Source organism: Syngnathoides biaculeatus, chromosome 17 (assembly GCF_019802595.1).
Source record: "Syngnathoides biaculeatus isolate LvHL_M chromosome 17, ASM1980259v1, whole genome shotgun sequence".
Lineage (NCBI taxonomy): Eukaryota > Metazoa > Chordata > Actinopteri > Syngnathiformes > Syngnathidae > Syngnathoides > Syngnathoides biaculeatus.
In genome coordinates this window covers 14,659,572-14,677,400 of record NC_084656.1, presented here as the reverse complement: position 1 = coordinate 14,677,400, position 17,829 = coordinate 14,659,572, and the positions used below count along the sequence as shown (strand labels likewise).

The 17,829-nt window shown below is 39.2% G+C and overlaps 1 protein-coding gene across 7 annotated transcripts in view; it reads left to right on the top strand.

The window, feature by feature from the left end:
• The window catches only part of cntfr (ciliary neurotrophic factor receptor), a 283,752-nt gene extending 270,001 nt beyond the window's left edge, over window positions 1–13,751 (top strand). For all 7 annotated transcript variants that reach the window (XM_061801928.1, XM_061801931.1, XM_061801929.1 and 4 more), the window contains 4 exons: window positions 5,722–5,790; window positions 6,184–6,304; window positions 10,197–10,323; window positions 12,431–13,751. In XM_061801928.1, coding sequence (XP_061657912.1) covers window positions 5,722–5,790; window positions 6,184–6,304; window positions 10,197–10,323; window position 12,431 — 318 coding nt within the window. In that variant the 3' untranslated portion in view covers window positions 12,432–13,751. The remainder of the gene's footprint in view (window positions 1–5,721; window positions 5,791–6,183; window positions 6,305–10,196; window positions 10,324–12,430) is intronic.
• Window positions 13,752–17,829: the final 4,078 nt, after the last annotated feature.

Below are 17,829 nucleotides of genomic sequence, written 5' to 3'. Positions count from 1 at the left end.
AACAGATGACTTCTCCTGCGTTCCTCACCAACAGTATCCCCAGCTAATTGCTGCTCATGTACGAAAATAAGAAGCAACTTTTGGACTTCCTCCAAGATCTGTGGCCTCTGCTTGGTCAACACGATTGCTGCTTTAGCAACATCACTTGCTTTGAGGGCATCCTTGCGTGTCAGAATGGTGCATAGCGTTTTTGCTATGCCATACTTCTTCGATAACTCCGAAACACGCACACCAGTTTTGTGCTCGGCTATCAAATCCTTCTTGAAGTCAACAATTTTACGCACCACTTTCCTTTTTTCAGCACCAGCAGTTCCACTTACCTTCTTTGGAGCCATGATCGGGTGTTAATGTTGCTCAATTTGAAGAAAAAAAAGTCACTACAGTACTGGGAAACGTCCACGAGCAGAGAAATGGTTGAGTCAACTGGTTGCACCGCGTGTGCGTTATGTCTTTTCCGTTTTTTTCAGGGGTGCATTCGAAAGCACAATAACAAATCGCCATGGGTCAGCTGGTCAGGGTGTTCGAAAACCGATTTTCGTTGGAAAACCAAAGCAAAAAAATCTCTAAATTTTTGTTCGAAAACTGATTTGTTCGAATACCAAGACGTTCGAAAATCAAGGTACCACTGTAGTTTTCACTATTGTTGTTTTTTGGGGGTAAGCCAGAGCAAGGAAATTTTCCAAGATTCCAGCTGCTCTATCTCTATCCTGAAACAATTACTCATTGTGTCCGTTCCATTGTAACATGTATCCTTAACGCTATAATCCCCAACATTTTTTGTGTTAGAAAGTCATTTTCACCCAAGCCTTTACAACAGTAGATGACAGAATGCTGATTAAGGCCACCAGCTTCTGACTCATCTTGCTAGATTTTTCAATACTTACTTTTTCATAGGTAGTGACTAGCCGTTAAGATTCCCACACTGGATCACTTGATGTCCCAATTAAATAACATATTCCATTTGACTATTTTTCATATCTTTAAACCGCATGCTAATTGTAATCTTCATGTTGAAAATGGTCAGACAAGGCAGGTATACTTAACTGCTTTTCCTACTTAACTCTGCCATATTCCAGCTCACATATGCTGTTTACAGTGAACAAACATATGGTGTTTATGCATGAAATGAAGAGAAGTCTCCAGAGTGAGGATATTTAAAGAAGATTACTGTCAAAACAGACCGTCGGTAATCAATTCATCTGGGTAGATATTTTATCATCATAATTATCATACTCTATCTTGGGAATAGTGAAGCAAGTCAACATAATGTTTAATGGGCAAATATTTTTTTTTGTTGGCAGCGTCGTAGCGTTTGGGCACAAATACCAAATTTCCTATGGGTATGCACTCTTTATGAATGGTTAAAATCCTGAGTTTATTGCTTTATCACTTTAATTGCTTGGTGAGTAAAATGGATCAGCCCAAGTGACATGCAAACACAGACATCATGTACACTGCAGTAAATTAACAGCATAAAAAATACAAAATAAGGATAAAACAATGCCATGAAATAAAAATGTGATGAAAACTACATAAAATGAAGTAGGTAAAATCTAAGATAAAATGAACTCCCCACAAAGCACATATCACATTAGACACACAGTACCATAAATATCCATCTATCTATCTTTCTGTACAGCTTGTTCTCATTTGTCCCCCCTCGAGCGGACGGCTACACCCTGCACAGGGCAAATGTGAAACACAGCCGTTCACATTAACACCGATGGCCAATTTAGGGTCTTCAAACAAACAAACATGCAAGTTTTTTGGAATGTGGCAGCAAGATGTACGTTGCACCTAGAGAGAACAGACACAAGCACTGGGAATTCATTTAAATAAATAAATAGCACCACTAAAGAGTAATATTTTTGTGGAGTAGTGCATGGAGATAGAAATACTTTTGTAGATACAAATATTTGGGTCTCTGGAATGCCTGCCCACCCATCAAGTGTGAAATGACACAAGCAAGTAAATATTTTGTTATCTGCCCGTTTCTAAAAATGTGTCTGTGAGCCAGCTGTTCTGCTCCACTATTCCCGAACAGTGGAGCAAATTTAAATAACAAGCAGTCACACAGCGAGTTTCTCCAAAAAACGCTGGGGAGGTTGGACGAAGTTGTGCCATAAAACGGTGGCCGAAGCGCTTTTATGTCGTAGCCGCATAGTTACAGCATTAGCAGCACAGATTACTACTATTTAATAGTGTCACCAGCGCCAGCGTGTGGTAATGGGCTATGTTTAAATTTGCTATTTTTCTAGGGTTCACAGATTGGTGTTAGATAGCAGCGCTAGCTTCTGAAATGCGGCACTTACTTCATTGCCTCATGAGGGGTTGTTTATGTTTGGTACGTGTCCATGCGCCACAAAAGTGTGTCATTGTCTTTGGCGCTTGGTTAGTTTACGCGTTCTGGCCTTCGGCGAGTTGAATCATCTGTGAGTGCTCACTGGCGAGAGAGCTGAAGAGAACATAGCCAAATGCTGGCAGTAACGCACTGGCGAGGTCCGGCGGCCCGCTGGCTCTGTTTGACGAAAGCCGAGATTGCCATTAGCCTGGCGGTATATGTGTGTGTGTGTGTGTGTGTGTGTGTGTGTGTGTGTGTGTTTGTGTTGGGTATAGGACATCTAAAAAAGAAATATCCAAATATTATCATCAGTTTTTGGCAGCACGGTGTCTCACCAGGAAAAAGTTGGCCTCACAGTTCTGAGGTATGGAGTTTGCATGTTCTCCCCGTGCCTGCATGGGTTTTCTCTGGCCACTCCAGTTACCTCCCACATCACAAAAACATGCAACATTATAGGACACTCCAAATTGCCCCGACGTGTGATTGTGATTGCGACTGTCACGATGTGCCCTGCGATTGGCTGGCAAACAGTTCACAGTGTACCCCGCCTCCTGCCCCTTGACAGCTGGGATAGGCTACTGCACGCCCCGCGACCCTTGTGAGGATAAGCAGCAAAGAAAATGGATGGATTTTTTTTTTTAATCAGTAGGGTACTTTGATGAATTGCTTTGAAATTTTAACTATGTAAAGTCTCCTCAAATGTATTCTTTTTTTTAACTGTCAAAAAAATGTGATAACTCTTTTATTTGTTTCGGGTTAGGGCAAATATTCAAAGGTATTTTTTTCTCTCTCACAAAATGCACTTGGGAAAAAACGCATGTGACTGAACTTCCACGTGTTTACTTTCGAGACCTTTCACCGTAAATATCCCCATAGACTCAAATGCTTTGAGACGCTGTGGTCACACTGTTTGGGCGACATGTAAACAGCTCCGATGGCTAAAGACCGGTCCGGTCCATATTATGTCCATGCACACTCTACAGTACACAAAAATGTGTGCGCAGGGCACATCATTGCAATATGGTCAAACACATGGAGTCGTGCGTGGTTGCGAGCATGCTTAAACGATGTTGTTACTGCATTCCGCTAAATAAATTAAGCTTGTAAATATAGCACTCGGTTTGTGAGATAAAGTCTGGCCTTGTTCTTCCAACAAAATCGTAGGGGGGAGAAAGATGCTATTCAGGATCGAGGCCACACTGAAAACGGAGGGATCAACATCATCATGAGATAAGACACAGATTATTTAGAAGGGGAAACTTCCAGAACAAGTGCTCGGAGAGGCTGCGGTTGTTTAAAGATTCATCCCATGAGCTCATTGGAATGAAACAACAGTGGAATGTAATGGCCATATTGCTATAAAAAAAAAAAGTTGTTTATTGGATTTAGTGTTTCTTTTTTTCCTCTTAGTGCAGTAACTTTCCTTTCGAGTTCATATGAAAAGCCTTCACACACCTGTTTTCATGCAATATTCTCTAATATAAAAAAATATGGAAAATTCCACCATTAATTTCATGAAAATGAACAACTGAGATAACATAGTTGCACAAGTGTGTATGTGTGTGTAACATTACCAAGCATTGACTTCCCTCTAAAATTTGCGAAAAGATGAAAAGAAAACTGGCGAGGGAGTCTACCAAGAGACCAACAGCAACATTAAAGGAGCTGCCAGAACTTGTGACAAGTACTGGATGCTTAATAAGGGTGACAACAACTTCTTCATGTATCAAAAGTGTGTACATACATTATAGGTCACATTAATGGTGGAAAAAGTTTGAAAACGATTTGTCTTGGTTTGATCGGAAAAACTTTGAACTGATGTGTGAGTACAATATGAAAGTTGTTGATGCGTCACTGCCAACCTATCATGCTGGGACATAAAATGTGACATTTTTTCAGGAAACCTTTTGGGGTCTTGTAATTAAATACTCTGATGTACAGTATATTGCACTGTACTGTATGTTGTAAAATGTCCTGCTCAGATCATAATTTGTCTATATGCAATATGATGTCCAGCCAGGACATGCCATCTTGCTAATGTCGCCCAATCAAAGATGTGAGGATTTTATGGCTCTTTAGTTCTAATCCACTTTTGGAGCTGTCTGCACGTATGTTTCTCGTCTTGATCTGAAGCCGCAGAAGGCTTGTCACTAAATCATTGCATTTGGCTTCAGGAGAGGAAAACTCAGCACCTTTTTTAAGCCCTATTTTTCCTTGAATATGTCAAGACGCGAGCCAAAGGCAAAGAAGCAGACACACAAAACGCCGCACGAACTGTAAATTACAACAAAGCACCAAATCAAAGCAGCGTGGCCTTCCAATCTGCTACATTGTGCACGTTAAAAGTGTGTGCGAAAGGCTTTCCAGCGTTGGTGCGAGTTATTGTGTTATCAAACGTGTCATCCATGCCGCCGCTTTCACCTTTAATTGTGATTTATGCTGTTGATGTGATTGTATACAGTTTGTATGCTACGTACAAAGGCCGCCGACGGCATCAGAGTTGCCAAAAAAAAATATATATATATATATATATATATATATATATATAAATCAACGAGCTTGATTAATACACACAATAAAGATGAAAGATGTGTTGTAAATAAATAAACACTCAATAAAAATGGTGTCCCGCACAGCTGAGCTAATATAACCACCATAAAGCATTAAATGTAGAATTGCAACAGTGAGCCCATAATTTATGGCTGGCACTATACGTAGAAGGAAAGAGCTGTCAGAGTGACTTCCCGCAGACTCGGGTGCCCATAAATTCCCCTTCGCCAAATGCTTGCAGAGTTCATGATGTTGCAATTTTTTTTTTAAAGAGTTGTCATTTCAGAAATATACTTGACTTCCTACAAAATGGGAAGCTAGAAGCAACAATAGGTTGACTTAAATAAGCTTTAAAATCTTTTCAGCATCTGACTTGTAATCAGTTCAACAGGCTCCAAGGTTGCCACAGCAACCACGTATCCCCTACTTTCGTTGTGTAAATAATGCAAACTGCTAAAGTTCAGACTTGAACCCCCAACCTCAGAAGTATGGCTGAAGTGCTGACCACTCATTTTTTATTTTTAGTGCATGATTTGACATCAAGAGAAATAAGATAATGTAATTGAGTGAAGAAGTAAAAAAAAAGCTCAAGAATCATCATTCAAACTAAACAGCAGCAAAATTAAAAAAAACAATTTATTATCATTTAATTTTATTCCAAATACATTTGCACTTGAACATTTGATATACTGTAGAAAATGTTTGTTGCTGTGTGCATTGAAAATAAACGGTCTGTCAGGGTTAAATTGTATTGGACTTTTGCAAACAAAGTTGTTTTGCGTGAGTGCTAAAGTCTAATCTTCTTTTTTGTCTGTATTTTTTTTTCACAGATGGAACTATCTGAAAGCACTTCTCACCCCATCACTGACGCGTATGCTGGAAAGGAATACATCATCCAGGTACTGTGACATCTACAGTAAATCATGTGAATTAAAATGAATGGTAGACCTGTGAATTACACCCACAGGATGGAAGTATGGATCCTTTTGTGTGTACAAAAGCACAAAAATAGAAGGAAAATATTGTTGTCTATCAGGCAAGAAGGAGAAAAACGCAGTATTTTGACGCACACGAGCTAATTGCAATTAAAACAAAGTTTTTGGTCAATATCTAACAAAGGCAAGTAAAACGTAGGGTTTCAAAAGAAGTACAGACCTGCAGTACTTGTAAAAGTGTTCCTGCTTATTACAACCGATCAACTTGCTGACTGAATTCAATCAAAAGAGACACACAGGCCGTGTCTTCATTTTTAAAATTTGTCCTCCACGCACCTTTTTTTATTTGTTCAACAGGTGGCTGCCAAAGACACAGAGATTGGAACATGGAGCGACTGGAGTGTCGCCGTGCACGCGACACCTTGGATTGAAGAACCCGTGCAGACCACCTCCACAACTGATGTGGAGTATCTCACGCGTGAGTCTTCCTCTTATCTGGTTGCCCCAGCGAAACAATAACAGCGCACGCACGTCACACGATGACATCATCGCAAAGGCATCTGTTTGCAAATCTCTGCTGATTTGAAGTTCGGTGCCAACGCTGATGCCTGAAATCATCAAACTTATCATTAGTGTGCAAGAAGACATAAAATCCTGCTCTGATCATTACTATTAATGCATGCCGGTGCATTACATATTAATAGCGCATTACCCATATTATAGCTCAGCATCAAAGGAAATGAAGCCTCCTTGATTTCTAAATCACCATTCAGAGATCATCCAGAGTAAAAAAAAAAAAGTGATCGACAATGTTGAATATACAACCCCCAGCTTTATTGATTTATTTTCACATTAACTGTTTAGTGTGGCCATCATAAATTAGCAAACATGTATCCTCTAAAATCTGAGCAATATGTGTGTGACGATTTTTTCATTGTTACTCTTCATATATGATTGCCACTCAAAAGTTCGCCTTCTCGCTGCGCCCCACTCTTAATGGTTTTTACGATGCAACAGTGCCCCCTGTAGGTCACTACAAGTAATACACTCCGCGGGTTCCATAAGAGCTCAGATATGTTAGGGAAACGCAAAACGCATGCTCAGCTGCAGGGACAGAAAAGGTGGCATTCAGCAACAGTCCTGACATGCAAACCAATGTACACACACATGCATAGACACACACACACAAGCGTAGTGCATTGAGTGTCTACTAGTGAGAAAAGGGGGAGGTCATTAGGATTCTCCTCATGTTTCTCTCCATCCCGGCCGATGCCCCCTCCCTCTTGCTCTCTCCCTCTTCTCGTACACGCCTGTGTATTGATCACCGTTTTGCTCATTATTACCTACAGCGCGAGCCCGAGAGCCTTCTCGGGCATCCTCACAACTTTTACAATTCAGATGATCGCTTGAATGATTGCAGACGCTATCAGTGGAAAATATCATTAGACTTTTATGATAGTTCCTTTGTTCAAATATATATATATATATATTATATATATATATTTTTTTTTTTTTTTTTTTTTTTGTAACCAGTCACCAGATAAAGTGTTAAATATGACATTTTAAACAATGACTGCACAGCCTTAAGGTTAGGAAATTGACTTACTATTGATTAAATACAACTGGACTTCCTTTATTTCCTTTTTTTGTCCTTTGTTTTCTTGAAAAACAAGGCTAAAACCCTTTTGGGTAATATTTTTTCTCCCATATGCGCTTTAAATAGTGTGTCACCTATACTTCGCGAAGATTAAGTATCATTCTGCTTCTCATTTCACATCCATAAGGGATGGCACACTGACAGACAGATGAAATCTCATCCTCGGCGATGGGACCATTGCTCAGATGCCCTCGCGCCATTAATGCAAAAAGCAGTTTGCCGGAGCCTTTGAAAAGTCATGGGCGGCCTCCCTGTGTCACTGTCAGTGAGACAGAAAGTGGACAGCGTCTGATAGCTCTTATTTCATACCAGATACTTCATGCCTGATGCGACGTGTTAGAGCGTCGACAAGCGAGAAGGGACCCCCAAAACTAAATGCGGCTACCCCCTCCAAAAAATCTGTATCTCAAATTCAAATGGGATGTGCCACGTACAGTTTTATTTTATTCCACCATGTGAAAATTCTAAGTACATGGGGGTTAGGGTTAGGGTTCATAGGGTTTAGGGTTACCTAATCCTAAATACAAATGTTTCAAAAGTCAAATCAGTACAGTTTCACGACAGTGACTAAAGCATTTTTACATTTGTAAGACTCAAAGATTGCAACTGTTTAACTGAATCATTTTATTTTTCTACAATTTTCAATGGCAAAAATTCTCTGCAATGGGTTGCGTTTGACTTTTGTGCTTCCATTGTGTTTTTTGAATGAAATCTTGCTAAAAGTATAATAATAACAAAAAAAAAAATAAAAGCCATCTCCTTTTAAACAGTTAGAGCAGAACAGCAGTGTTATCCCTGATTGACAAGTTTCGACCCAGCTCCACTTATAGAACTCACCACTGCGTGATAGATGAATATTATTTAAGATTTAACACGGCTCACTAAGAGGATAAGGATAATTGCAGATCCCCCACAATGATTTTGTGGCTTTCTGTCCCCCTTAAACACAAAGGATTAGAGTCTTTCTACTATATGTCCCCTTTGTGCATCCTTCACAAGTCCACGACTTTTCTTCTATAAATTCTCCATTCCTCCACGTCATTCTTCCTGTAGGTTGCCAGATCTCCTCCTCCCTGCCACTCTTTTCTGTCTTTTTTGGATTCACGTGACCCACAACGATGACCTCTGGTGGTTGCATTCTCATCCTTGCATCTTTTTGTCATTTGTCTCACCACTCAAAAGCAAACGGCTTTGCATGAAGTTTATTTCACTATTCTGAGAGGCCTTCTTTGCACATTCTCGCTCTGTCTTTAGCGCCCTCCATTTCACACCTAGCTGCTTCCCGCTATCTACTGACTCCGTATTGCTCTGCAACACTCATTAATTGGAGGACGAGGGAAATTATATTCTCTTTCCACTCCCCCCAAAAATGATTGCTGTGATGTTTTGTCAGCTATTTTGCCTGCAACAGGCCACTGTTATCATATATACTCAGTTGAAATATTATTTTTATATACTTGTTTTTTTTTGCATGATAACTATTAATTAGGGTACGGGAAATATTTACAAGGCTTTATTTACTGTATCTTTCTTCGGAATGTGACGAATTATGAATGTCACAACTGGTTATACTTGGAGGGAGAGTCACAATATTATTGAAGGGACAAACCTCAGATGCACACAATGCATTTGGCTTAAACTAATGCAGATAAAACTTATGGAAATGCTGATCTATATGTTAAAATATAAGTAATAAATGAATAGTGTTAGGAATTCGCTAATAACTGTACAGCATAGGTATCAAAATCCAGCCGAGCACATCTTTTTTTTTCGTGACACGCGAAAGCAAATCACAGCCATGGACTTCAAACCGACATTGCAAATTCTCGTCACTGTTATTAATGCTTGGATTGTGTTCACATTTTTGCTCATATCAATCCCCCGATTCAAATAAATGGAATACTTGAACAAATGTTTTATTTTTTTAACTGACTTTTGATTGCCAAGCTAGTTAGTTATTCATTTGTTATGCACATGTAATTATCTGAGGCAATCATACATTTATCATGTATTGCCTGACAGTCAGAATAATTATAATTATCATACTTTGATGTGGTCCATGACAAAAACGACTTTGATACACTTGCTCTACCATGTTACTGGGCATGAAAATTAATGATTTTAACTTTGCACACTTAAATACAAGTAGACCTCTTACAATTGACTCCATATTCTTACTACAATTATTCTATGCATATTTAGGTGAAGAATAAATGTACATAATGTTCCAATGACTTGCAATAATATTTTTATGAACACATTTTGGTCATGATGGTAGTACTTGGAGCGCTCAGGATATATATATATTTTTTTAGGTTGTACTTTTTGTAAAAGGTTTGAGAACTACTTCTGTGAGTCTACGAAAATAATAGCCAGAAAAAGCAGAGTAATTCCTTGACCCAAGAAGTTCAAGCGAATCAGTTCTGGGCAGCTTCCAAAGGAATATGATTTTTCTTGTCCGGTTCAATTCATAACTGCCTCAACAAGTCTCGTATTGATTGCTCCTGCAGATTAGAATTGATTTTGCGCTGTAATGCATTTTCCTTCCTGTTTGCATCTTTCCGCTATCATGAGCCCTTTTCCAGTGTCCATTCATCAAAAGGATCTTTCGGATGTCAATTCCCTCGGGAATAAAAACAGTAGGGAAAAAAAACGTTTGAATGAATGAATAAAACCAAAATGTTTTGCATTGCTGTGCCTGTTTCCCCCGTAGAGACTAAGACTTCCCCCATCCCTTCATCCAACGCTCCACAAAAGGCTGAACCTCCAGTGGGCAGGGCTGCGAAACTTCTCACCTTCTTCTCGCCTCTTCTGTTAGGGATGCTGCTGCTGTTCATGTAGTGAGTAAACGCACATGCACACACACACCGCTTGTATTGACTCATATTTCAGTTGATTACGGACTCGGCCCCTCAGTCACATATCAGCAGGGTGGTGCATGTCCATTGACAGCAAGAACGCATTCAGAGGGATAGAGTTTTTTTTAGGAGCCGGCTGAAGAGGCAGTTCATTTATTCCTCCACAAAACCTCCCAAAGCAACTCAAGTAAAATCCAATCCAAAGCTGTCGCATTCAATTTATTTCCGTGCTTTTAAACTACAAATTGTGCTGAAAGGGTGTATTTTTTTCTGTCGAAAATGTGTATGTTGAGCTTTGACTCCTAAGTGATAGACTTACTAAAAGGACATGCAAGCAGGAAATGTTTTGTTAGTACCCACTTGTGTACCAAAGTCAGTCAAGAAAGCAAATTTTTTTGAAGGATGGCATTTTAGCCTCCCTCGACGACAACCTCTGTTGTTGAAGGTATGTGCCATTTCATATCAGAACCAGATTTAATGGCCAAGTATGTAACAACACACAAGGAATTTTTCGGTGCCGCCCCAGCACGACATTCTGTGGTGATGTGGCCATCACCTTTGTCTCCATCTGTTGTTGTTGTTGTTTGACGAGAGGAATGTGATTTGAATTTCTGCAAAACTCACAACAGACCTGACAGCCACTGTGTAATTGTCTTGTCAGAAGAAGCTTGTTTTTCCCTGGGATCAAGGTGGTAGCAGTTGAAGGCAGATCAAAAAACTCGATTACCCCACCATTACTTTTGGTGAATGATAGGAAAGCAGTGCTTAACAATGTGTGATTTCAGTCCATGTCATTCGTTCTCTGGAGCGGACATATTACTTTTTGTGCACTATTTGACAAGATTCTCAACATTCCTCATTTTTACAGGTGTGATCATTTTTGTAACTTTATTCTCATCAAATGATGGCTCGTTTTTCTCAAAACTTACTTAATTCAATGATTTATCATCCTTCAACTGCTAAGTTCATCATAATGAGAAACCAAACTGAATTTTCATGGAAACAGATCAACTAGTCTTGAAATTTCAGACAACACTGGAAATGCTTTTTTTTTTTTGTTATTTCTAGGAACACGTAGCACCTATTTTATTTTGCATTTATGCAAAATTTGTGAATATCGTTGAGATCAGTGTTTTCCAACCGTTATTTGGCCAAGGCACCCATTTTACATTCAGAAAATATCACGGCACGATGCCAAAGATTAATGTCACAAAAAGTATAAAGACTAAAATAATAATAATCTCGTCTCAATGTATTCACAAATCTACTGAGAGGATGTAACATCCGGTCCTGTTTATTAATTGAACACAAATTGATTTTGTTGGAGGGAGCCATGACTAATTGTGCTGTATGAATGGCAACAGGTAGATACATGGATGGGTTGTGACTTCTTCCATCTAATGTAAGAGCATTTCACAGTTCTTCCCGCGACTACGAATGTACAGTAAATCGTTGGCATTGATAGAGGAACATTTTATTGTCTTGAATGCATCAAAAAATGACAACACATTGCCATAATACCCGGCCTACAGAGCGCACCTGGTTATAAGCCTCACCCAGTACATTTGTAAAGGAAATACCATTTGGTACATACATAGGCCGCAGCCGTGTAAAAGCCGCAAGTGCCCACATTGAAACACGAGATATTTACAACAAAAGATGGTACACAGAGAGTTTAACGCTAGCGTCGTTGCGCTAACAGGGCTGGTTAAAAAAACATACCGGTAAAAATCACTGAGATACGGCAGTAACACGCTAGCGCAGCGCTAACAGGGCTGGACCTGTAAAAGTCACCTACTCAACACATATATTCCACCAGCCTCACTCTTACCTTTTCCGCTCGAGTGCTCCCTTACGGCCGTTAGAAAAAATGCACAAATTAGCCGCATCACCGCATAAACCGCAAGGTTGAAAGCGTGTGAAAAAAGTCGTGGTTTATAGGCCAGAAATTACAGTAAGTGAAATTCGATATTTTCCTGTGGCACCCGTGACTATCTGTCACAGTGTACTATTTTGGCATGGCAATTTAATAGGATGATCAAAGTGACAAAAAAAAATAATGGTTCAACTCTTTTGCCTGTCTATCCAGATGTAAATATCTTACGGCTGAAAGGAGGAGAGGAGGAAGTGGAGGAAGAAGAACAAGAGGAGGAGGAGGAAGAAGAAGAAGAGGCTGGATCTATGTTTTCTCTTTTGCACAAGTCCCAAGGATACAGTGCATCGATCATTTCTGTCTGTCCCACACTTACTTGCCAAGATTACTTGGACAATGCCCTACGCAGCATTTTCAATTCATGGTTCCACGCAAATTGTTCAGAGGAGCCGCTTTCGGCCGTGGCGTCATCTTCATCGTCTTCATCAGCGGCAACAATAGGAGCATCGCTGCAAACAGCCGTCGCCTAACTGCACCTGCTGGCTTTAATTTCATTTGTTTGGCTGGTAACAATATTGACTTTCTTCTCTGCATTTTTTTAATTCCTTTTTGGATTATCTATTTACCCAATTTAATTTTTTTTTGCCTGCGCACAAATACAGCCACAATCACACCAAAACGCGCACGCACAAAAGTCGAGCATGTGCGTATGTGTTTGTGCCCAGTTGCTGTCCCAGTACCCCATACAGCTAAATCGTCATGCCAAAGACTCAACAACTCCCTCATGCAGTCCGATGGCCCCGAAAATGTGCAGATTCCATTGATCTGAAAAGCATAATAACTTGTGTTTGCACAATCATGGAGGAACCCTGCAGAGGCCACAAAAATAATCGAGGCCACAAAAAAAAAAAAAAAAAAACACAATGACACTTCAGTAACACGACTCTGGTTTATCCAGACAGGTTAGCTTGCAACTGTCAAAAAGGACTTTGATTGTATAGAAACAAACACCACAAATATATCTATATATGTAATAAAATCTAAAGATTCCCAACCTTTTATTTTTCCTCTTTTTTTTTTTGGACAAAGACAAAGCTGTTTTTGGGAGGCATTGGTGGCTGTAAAATAACACAAATCACTTTGTATTCTGACGCCTTCACATGCATAGAAAATGTCTTTTTGCAGTAGCCAAGATAAATTGTTGGTATTATGTTATTCCGATGAGTACTGATGTTTTATTGTGTTTTTATATGAATTTTATGGTAAAACAACTACAAAAACACACATGTAGGGTTTTAGTTCTTCTGTTTCTGGCTTCTTTTTTTTTTTAATCTGACATTCATAATGGCTTACTGTATTCCTCTGATCCTATTTTGTAAACTATGATATGTAACTTTAACATTGAACAAAAGTTTATTATTTAATAATAATAATAATACAAAAAATACTAAGTATGTATTAGCAGTAGAATGTCGTAAACCTGTACCTGGGGTCTTTTTTATAGCTGTATATACAATGACAGGTTTCAACCATTAAATGTGACCATTTCACAATGATTTCACATTTCACTGAGTCTCATTTTAGCACAACTCGTTCTTAGCAACCTCACCAAACAATTTCCACAGCAACAATTCTGAAATCATTTTGTCTTGAGTTTTGAATGCATATTTGCAGTAGGTGAGTTAAATCGTTGGATTTACTTACTGTACGTTTGCGTCTCGCGCTCTCCTTGTTTTCATAAAGGTGCCTTCAAAACAGCATGAAAAGCAATACAACAACTTCATGAAATATGCAGTTATGTTATTTTTTAATGATATGTGTATTCTTGTGGTTGTAGTTTACAAAGGTATAGAACCTCATAGCAGCTTCTTGGGAGCTGTTTCTAATATTTTGGTTACCTTATTTAGCGACACGACAGGGCCCAAATATTATTATAAGGTTCAGGATGAGCCAGAGCTGTTCCACACTCCTGCAAACTATGAACACAATCATAACATAGACAATATAACTTCGCTGAGAGTATCAATAAAAGCCCACCATTATTATCATCATGAATTAATATTAATAATTTAACAGGTGTTGTTGTTGTTGGAGTTTTTTGTGATTAAGAAAAGCTGTTGAAAGCGCTAAGTAACTATTTTTCACCCTGACATCAGCCCAACATGTTGCTATGCGCAAGTTACACAGAAAGGCATCTAATTTAAATAACATTGGGACATGATGACAAAGTACTCAGCATCCTTGACTCACAGTTGAGAGGTCCCAGTTTTGAATTTCTGCTGCGCGGCATTTGCAGATTCTCACCACGCTTTTGGCTTTTCCTCCAGATTCTTAAATCACCCGTGGGAGTGAATGTGAGTTTTGATTTTTTTTTTTACATGTGCGCTTTGATTGACTGGCGACTGGTTCGAGGGCGCACCTCGCCGCACGTCAGCTCGGGACGAAGGGTACAGAAAACGATGGGTGGAAAAAGATTATTGGTCCCTCTTAACCTTTGGTGGTCCTCGTGCACGTCTATCGGTTTAAAAGGATCTCGCTCTTCTCCCTTCGTTATTCTGACAAGTTCTGGCAGGCCGATGCGGAGAGTGAAGACAAATCAATACACCATCTAAAAGCTGTCAGCTGGTGTTCTTAAAGTTTGTGTGTATATGTGTGTGCGTGTTTCTGTGTGTATGTGTTTATTCATCCTTTCAGCCGTCTGTGTCTTCTTCAGAATTCCTCCCTCCTCAACTTGTATCCATGCCTTATTTACACCATTGCCATCATCCAAATTGTAATTTTGAGCATGACTCAGCCTCATTGTTGCCCTCACTTGCACAGGGGCTTGTCAAAGTTGTCCCCCCAACATCTCATTACACTTCAAGAAAGAAGAGAGCACAGATTGAACTCTTCAACTGATATTTGGACCCAGTTTTAATTAAATGGCAATTGAAATGGTCAGCCACGCTCTTTGTCTGTGGCCAAGATGAGATCCACATTAACCTCTGATATCTACCGTGTGTGTGTGTGGTGTTGTGTTTGAGTGTGCATGCGCATGGAGAAGCCATCAAAAAGACTGACAGCCTCGCTCTGCTCTAATGACTACTTTGACCTTCAATTGATAAATAGATGAATGACACAATCTCTCCTTCTGTCTCGGGCACGCAGCAGCCTTGTTCTTCTTCTTCTTCTCCACAATGACTGCGATCCATAATGGATGCTGATATTTTTCCATGGGACCTTTTCTATACTTTTGCCTTGCGTATTTTCACATGGTCATGGCTTCAAGTATTTTAATGTGCGCTCAATTGGCCACTAAGTGAGATTCACGTGCCCACACTGAAAAGACCTCATAAAAGGGAATGTCCATTTACAACATTTCGAGTTTACTAACGGCGTGTGGTGTTATTGGGCAGCCCAAGTAAAGGCTTTACTCTCTCTTTTTTTTAAATATGTATCTCCTAAAAGTATTTTTCCTTAATAAATTTAGTGTAATTATAACTTTAGGACTCTGTTAGCATTAATGCTGCAGTACAGCACGTTTTGGGTGACGTTGTTGGCATAGAAATAAAACCAATAAGAGCTCTGTATAACTCCAGAAGTGCTATTATTTTTAATATCATTTACATTACTTAACTAGAAACAGCATTCAGTTTTGAGATTGGCAAGTTTTACACCACACTGAGCGAAAATGAGTTGTTAAATAATTATTGCTACAGAAATCTTCTTTTTGTGACATAATAAACGTATCTTTTCAATGTGATGAAATCGCGCAATTTGCTGTCCATGGTGCTGAAGCTCGCAAAATCAATTCCAGCCATAATTGCTGCTGAAATATAATTTGATTATGGTCTATCTCAAGAGGTGAATTCACCCACATTTTCCAGAAAAACTAACATCGGTTTTGGTCTCAAAACCTACGGCAGTTCTGCCAACTTAAATCTTTATCTCCAGTGGTGTGCATAGGTTGCCAATTGAACACTCTTTTTTTTTTTTTTTTTTTTTTTTTTTTACATCGAGGAACGGGTAGCTCAAACGGGTCTGAGTGGGTGAAATGAAATGTAATTGCATTCAAGTGCTGCGCTTGACCTTCTGGTTCCGTTCAACAGAGCATTACGTTTTGCAAAAAGCAACCCGAGAGAGCCTTTAATATGTTTCTCAAGTTCCAGGTGGAGTTCTTGTAAGCCAAAATGCTGACATTTCTCGGGACATTTCGGGTGAACGCGTAGGTGGTTGTTTTCAAAGTTCATCCATCCATTTTCAATATCACTCATCCTCACGCAGGTCGCGGATGAGTTAGATCCGATCTGCAAGGTAAAAACAAATGTCTGCCAGGTTTCGTGTTCGCTTAGCTTCCGTGTGACTGTGCAGTCATGTGACTGCCCGGCTGTGTGAAATGGAATCAAATGTCACTATAGTTATGTTGGAATGGTGCAACCGTCACATGATATTAATGTACGTTTACCGAAACAAACTAGATGTGAAGCAATAATAATTATCCGTAGATACAAATTGGAGGTAGGAGAATGTAGCTAGTGAACTGTTAGAATCATCTTTAATATATTAATATATATTATAATAATATATTTATTATATAGAGAGGTTATTATCTGTGTAAATACAGGGGGAGAATTCAAACTCCACCCAAAAGGCCTGAGCCGACATTCAAACCCGAGACCTCTCCACTCAGTCTGTGAGGCAGAGGTGCTTATCACTACAAGGCAGTTGTGCCTAATTTTATGCAAATTCAGTGAAGAATATTGTTTGCGTCCGTTTCAAGATGTGGTTTTTCCCAGTGTGGTAAAGACAAAAAACTGATTATATTCACTCTTTTCTGTGTGTTCACAGTACACCAACTCCTGGGGGAAATATACCTAAGTCTCTTTAGACAGTAAATGCACCATTATATTCAGTTGCATGCTTTTTGTTGTTTTTGTTGTTGGTTTTTTTTTTCTTTTTTCTTTTTCCAAGACCCATCTTACACTGGTTCTCTCGGGAGCTTGAGAGGCAAATTGAAAATGTTCTCTTCTTTTGGTCTGGTCTTGCCGGTCCCCTTGGGTGATGATTAACCCTCATCTCGAGTCATTATTAGAGCTTGCCTGGGATCAGTTTTGTTCACAAAGATGCAAGGAGCCAAAAGAAAGGAAGCGTAATGGAGAATTTATTGGCATAATGATACATGGGCAGAGAAGTTGCATAGGGCTTAGCATGTCTGCTTCAGATAGTTGAGAGCTCTGGGTACCTTTTAGGATATATCTCTAAAATTATTTATTTAAATATTATTAACTAAAAGCTATGAGGTTCCAGTCAATTATTCACATCAATATGGGCAAATATTTTTCTTTAAAAATGTAACTTCAATACAAATATGGAATAAAAATCCGAACAAGTCAAACTAATTAAAACAAACAGATTCAAACAGATAATGGCAACCAATCCAACAAATCAAACAAAAAGAAATGTGCAAATTAGATATATAACTAGAACAAACATTTATAAATTAATGAGAAAATTAAAAAAAATGGGATTCATTACTTTTGGGATGCCATAATTATGCGTGCTCAGCTCATGCTTAAAATATTAACTGGATATTAGGTAGTGACGCTGTCCGGTAATGACGTGCAAAACGAGGGCCC